General features: G+C 55.5%; 1 protein-coding gene across 1 annotated transcript in view; it reads right to left on the reverse strand.

Moving 5' to 3' along the window:
- The window catches only part of celsr3 (cadherin, EGF LAG seven-pass G-type receptor 3), a gene marked incomplete at its 5' end in the record, with an annotated part of 178,442 nt that extends 174,130 nt beyond the window's left edge, over nucleotides 1-4,312 (reverse strand). The window contains 3 exon segments of the mRNA XM_079516266.1: nucleotides 1-321; nucleotides 729-881; nucleotides 1,871-4,312. The exon segment at nucleotides 1-321 is cut by the window's left edge and continues 17 nt beyond it. Coding sequence (XP_079372392.1) covers nucleotides 1-321; nucleotides 729-881; nucleotides 1,871-4,312 — 2,916 coding nt within the window.
- Between the last annotated feature and the right edge of the window lie 1,791 nt (nucleotides 4,313-6,103).

A 6,103-nucleotide genomic window follows, 5' to 3' on the forward strand; every position in this document is an offset into this window, starting at 1 on the left:
CCGATCGATGGTGTAGTAGAGGCGGTCCGAGACGTCCGGATCGTGCGCGGGCACCCGGCCGATGACGCCGCCGGGGAAGCTGTTGGAGCGGTTGGAGACAAAGTTGTTGAAGACGATCTGGAAGTCCCGCAGGGTGGGCCGGTTGTCGTTCTGGTCGACCAGGCGGATGTGGATGGTGGCGCGGCTGACCAGAGGAGCCGAGGTGGCCTGCACCACGATGATGTACTCGTTGCGCGTCTCGTAGTCCAGGTCGATGAGCGACGTGAGCTCTCCGGAGAAGATGTCCATCTGAAAGATCTCCGGGATGTTCCCCTCCACGATCTGAATTTGGAGGAGAGGAGAGGGGAGGAAAATAGGTCACTTATAGGCCTGACGTCGAAATTTAAAAAAAATATTTTTAAAATGTATTTTGCATGCATTTTCTATCAGTGGTTCTCAATATTTCATGTCAAGGACCCCAAAAATTATATGTAATATGCCGCCGACCCCCATCTGAAAATATGTAGTTCCAGGGATCTCCAGAAGCAAAGATATGAGTTAAAAACGTCTTTTTCAACAGCTGAAGCATAACATAATGCTTAAAACACCAAAAGGGGTTCCCGTTCAGAATGGGTTTGTTCTTGTATCTAGATATAGAAACCTGTTGTAAACGGTTGACGTCACAGCACGGGAACATCGGTCCCCACAATAATAATTTAGAAAATAAATGAAATAAGGCATTAACAGACCTGGTACATGATCTGGGCATTGGCTCCCTCGTCAGGATCGGTGGCAGTAATCTGTGCGACTACAGTCCCCACCGCGCTGTTCTCCTTCACCAGGACCTCAAACTCTTCGTCTGGGAACACTGGGGCATTGTCGTTCACATCCAGCACTGTCACCTGATCAAATTGACATAAAATGGTAAATGGTAAATGGTGCATTTATATAGCGCCTTTATCCAAGGCGCTTTACATAGATTGTGCATTACATTCACCCATTCACACACATTCATACACCGATGGCAGCGGAAACCATGCAAGGCACCAACTAGCACATAGGGAGCAATTAGGGGTTCAGTGTCTTGCTCAAGGACACTTCGACAGTAACTCTGGGGGAGCCCGGGTTCGAACTGGCAACCTTACGGTTACCATCAGGTACTCTACCCCTGCGCCACCACCGCCTTAAAATAAAATACAATATTCTACAATGTACAGTACAGTGTTTCAAGCATGACTGAAGGGGTTGATAGTTTGACATCACTATGAAAAATGTGATTGATTACAGTTTGACATGCGGCGGAATGGAAAACATGGCAAGCAACTGTACCATGCATTGCAAAAGACATTGTTGATTAAATAAACTATGGTTTATTTCAATATGCAACAATAGGAGATTTAAGGCTCTATTTTCATCCATGCTAAACCCCTTATACCTTTTTATTTTACTATTTTGAAGAAAGAAAAGTGTAATAGTTAAAATAGCCAATCTACAAGCTCACAACGTGTCGATGTAGATCGGCTAGTTGAAGTATTCAAAAATGTTTTTCAAGATGGTAAAGAAAAAGGCAAAGAACTATAGGAATAAGAAAATATAGGGCTTAATATCAGCAATAAAAGTTGAGCATTGGAATAACGTGTTCCTTCCACGCGCTACGTCCAACCAGGGAAACTCCCCCCTGTCAGGTGTAAAGGAGCAACTTGGACACTCAGGCATGAAGGAAGCATGAGTTCAAGTCCGTTGCTCTCCCCATGTCCCCCATATATGGGGACTAGGTTGGCGGAGGGTGTGTAGAGCCCAGGATCACATTAGATAATTGACACAGGGCTCAAAAATGTGTTACAAAATCGTGGGATAAAAATTATAAGAAAAAGAAAAGGTTTTTCATTACCTGAATATGGACAGGTGTACGTTGAGGCGGAACCCCGCGGTCCACAGCGTAGGCCGTGAGCTCATAGAAGGGCACGCTCTCCCGGTCGAGGCGGCGGAAGGTCCGGACGATACCGGACATGGGCTCGATGGTGAAGTCCCCGTCCCCGTCCTCTCCGTTCTGGAAGGTGTACTGGACACGTCCGTTGGTGTGCGCGTCGCGATCGGTGGCCGAGATCTGGAGGACGCTGGTGTACGAGGGCGCGTCCTCGCTCACGGTGCCCTGGTACCGCGGGCTGAGGAACTGGGGGGCGTTGTCGTTCACGTCGTTCACGTTCACCTCCACATACGTGGTGTCGGCTTTCTGTGGGATGCCGTTGTCCTTCGCCGTGATCGCCAGGGTGTACGTCATCTGGTCCTCGTAGTCCAGCTCGGCCTGGAGGGTTATGGCCCCCGACACGTTGTCGATGCGGAACTGCGGGATGTTGTCCTCCAGGAAGTACGTGATGCGGGCGTTCTCGCCCACGTCGTCGTCCGTGGCGCTGATGACCACCACGGTGCTGCCGGGAGGCCGGTCCTCGTTCACGCTCACCGAGTAGTGGGCGCTCTGGAACACGGGCCGGTGCGTGTTGGCGTCCGTGATGTTCACGTGCACCTGGCAGGTGTCGTGGAGGGTGCGGTCCGACGCGGTGACCGTCAGCACGTAGCGGCGCTCCTGCTTGTAGTCCAGCGGCAGCGCCAGGGTCAGCAGGCCCGTCCCGCTGGCCGTGCTGATGGCGAAGCGGTTACGGGTGTTGCCGCCGGTGATCTGGTAGGTCACGGCGCTGTTGACGTCTCGGTCCACGGCCGTGACGGTCACCACGCTGGTGCCCACCGCCGCGTCCTCGTTCAGCCGGACGTAGGACTCCTTCTGGAGGAACTCCGGCCGGTTGTCGTTGACGTCCATCACCGTGATGGTGACGCTCGCCGTGGCGGAGAGAGGCGGCACGCCGTAGTCCCTGGCCTCCACGCCGAAGAAGTAGTGCTCCACCGACTCCCGGTCGAGCGCCGAGCTCACGGTCACCCAGCCCGTGGCGGGATTGATGAGGAAGGGCGTGTCAGGGCTGGTTCCCGTCAGCCTGTATTCAAGGCGGGCGTTGTCGGCGGAGTCCGTGTCTATGGCCTGGATGTGGAGGATGGAGCTCCCCACGGGCGCACTCTCCAGCACGGACACCTGGAAGGGCGTGGAGACGAAGATGGGCGGGTTGTCGTTGACATCCGTGATCTGGACACTGACGATGCCGGTGTTGTTGGACAGCGGCGGGCGTCCGTTGTCCTGCGCCCGCACGCGCAGCGTGTACTCGCGCTCCGCCTCGTAGTCCAACGGCGCCACCACCTGGATCTCGCCCGTGACGCTGTCGATGGAGAACTGCCCGCGGCTGTTCCCGCTGATGATGTTGTAGTGCACGGCGGCGTTGCCGTCCTTGTCGCGGTCCGTGGCGCTCACGCGCAGGATCTCGGAGTGCGGACGCATGTCCTCCCGCACCGCCACCACGTAGCGCTTCTCGCTGAACTGAGGGACGTTGTCGTTCTCGTCCAGCACCGTGATGAAGACCTTGACGTTGGCCGAGCGCGGCCCGGGCTCCTTCCCCTGGTCACTGGCCTCCACCTGGAGCGTGTAGTGCTCGTTGGTCTCGCGGTCGACCGCGCCACGCGTCGTGATGAGGCCGGAGCGGGGGTCGATCTCGAACGCGGCTCGCGCCATGCCGGCCGTGTCGCCCACGAACCTGTAGCGGATGTTGGCGTTGGACGGCGAGTCGAGATCCGTGGCTCGGAGCTGCAGAATGGGGTACCCCTCCTCCACGTTCTCCCTGATGGTCTCCCTGTACTCCGTCTGCTCAAATTTGGGGGAGTGATCGTTACGGTCGGAGACCGTGATCGCAACCATCGTCGTGCCAGAGAATCGTGGGCTGCCGTGATCGGTCGCTGTGACGCGGAAGTAATGCAAGTCCATGTGCTCTCTGTCTAGGATCTGAGTGGTGGAGATGAGGCCAGAGTCTGCGTTGATGTGGAAGTAATCCGTTGAGCGACTGTTCATCAGGGGCGCCATGGAGTAGCTGACCCTGCCGGCATCTCCCGTGTCCGGGTCGGAAGCGGACATGGCTATGACCGAGGAACCCGCGGGCTGGTTCTCGGGTATCTGGACCTGGAAGTTATACTGGGAAAAGTGGGGGTGCCTGTTGGCGGCCCGCCGAGAGCGAGGCCACGGCGCCAACGCCTCCTTCTCCCTCTCTTCCAGCCACGTTTCATCGTCTGCGACCATTATCAGCCGTTCCAGGCTCCTCTCTCCCCTTGAACTATGCCTCTCCTCCGCCGCCACCTCCACCTGCCCTGCTCCCTCTTCCATCTCACCCCCCTCTCGGCTTTCATCGGCCTGCTGCTCTTTCTTCTCTCTCTCTCCTTTCTGGGCCTGTGTGAAGCGCATGGTGCTGCTACTACTACTACCCCTCTCCTGACCTTTCTCTCTCTCTTCGCTCTCTCTTCTCTTTTTCTGCATCTCTCCCTCTCTCTGCCCGTCTACACTCACATCTGTTTGACTGCTCTCTCTCTTTGTTGTCCCGTCGCTGCTCCTCTCCCTCTTCACCTCCTCCACCTCCTCCTCCTCTCCCCCCGGTTCTTTCTCTCTCTGCCGCCGCGCCTCTCGGATCTCTTTCTCCCCCTCCCCCATGTGCAATGTTCCTCGCCCCACAGCAGCAGCGGCAGACCCCTCCTCACCCTCTCCCTCCCTCTCCACCTCTCCCCCGGCCCCCATCTGCCTCCTCTCCAACTGACTGACACCTTTAGGCTCTAATGGCGCCACCCGCTCACCGGATTTTAATTGCAGCCGCGTGGCCCCCTGGTCGCTGGCTAAGCCGTCGGTAGAGAGGCTGTCAGTCTCGGCGCACGCAGCGTGAACAAACTCTCCGGGTGCGCCGGCACCCCGCTGATGCCGTGTGTGGGAACACGGAATTCCGTCCGTATCTTCCAACGACACCTGTCCAGTTTCTGAATTGCTCTCATGTCCTCCTTCGGCTTGACGGGTCTCTCCCTGTTTCTCGTCGCCAAGGCCATAATTGTTGTTGTTGTTGTTTAGGTTATAATAATAACTTCCAAGGTTGTTGGCGTTGTTGGCGTTAGGTCTACTCCACACGAGCACGACCAACGGCCGCTGACGTGGAACGGAGGCGAGCTGGAGGTGGATGTCAGTGCAGTTTGAGGACTCGCGCGAAGATGAGTTTTCAAAGAGTTTGGCGTGGCGTGCTGTCCGCGGTGGTGCTGAGGTCACGTCGTCCTCCTCCTCCACAGAAGAGGAAGGAGGGTTAACAGGTGAGAGTGAGTCATGGTGCAGCGTGACTTCCGAGAAAAAGGACTGGTGTTGTGCGGTAATTCCATCAGGGGGATGAGTAAGAAGAAGAGGAGACATAACTGCCCTGGCTGAGTGCTTCTGGGCTGATGGAGATGGAGACATACTGGGAAACATAATAACAGGCATGACAAAAGCTGAGTCACTGGCAAGTTGGGGGGCAGTAGTTCGCTCTTTAGCTGTGGATGAATTTAAAGCGGTTAGTATTTGCTCACGTTGACGGTATCCTGTCAGCGTTTCAGCGGTTAGGCCTAAAGACAGCAGACGGCGTGGATGTTTTGATGCGTTTAGATTAGATTTGGCGGTTGTGTTTTTGATTGACGGAAAACATTGCGCAAGCATCTCTGCTGTGACGCCGGCAGCAGGGATAAATTGGATGATGTCGACATTATTCACTGCCATGATGTGTCCCCCGGGACTCATAAACTCGGCCAAATGTCCTTGATCCCCGTTCTCCATTATCTCCAAATGTCCAAAACAACGCCGGGGTAACACCCTGCTCTCTCCCCGGGTGTGGGTGCTCTGACCTTGGCTTGCCGGTGTCGAATCCCCCCGCCGAAAGTCATTATGGGGCCAGTGCAGGAGCGCTGCAGTCGGAAACGCCAAACCATTATCCGGATAATTAGCTAAATTAACGTGTTGGTTACCTCGCTTCACCCCTCCTCCTCCTCCTCCTCCTCTTTCATTTTTTCCTCTCCCCCGCTCCTCCTCCCCTCTGTTTCCCCTCCTCCTCACTATAGTGGTTTTGCCATGGCAATGTTTAGATCTGGTAGTGCTGCTCTCCCTCCCTCCTTCATCTCCACAACAACCTGGGCGAGACATACCGGCGATTATCATCATCATCCCGGACGGGGCGGAGGAGGAACATCTGTC

This window comes from Electrona antarctica, assembly GCF_951216825.1.
Source record: "Electrona antarctica genome assembly, chromosome: 2".
NCBI classification, from domain to species: domain Eukaryota; kingdom Metazoa; phylum Chordata; class Actinopteri; order Myctophiformes; family Myctophidae; genus Electrona; species Electrona antarctica.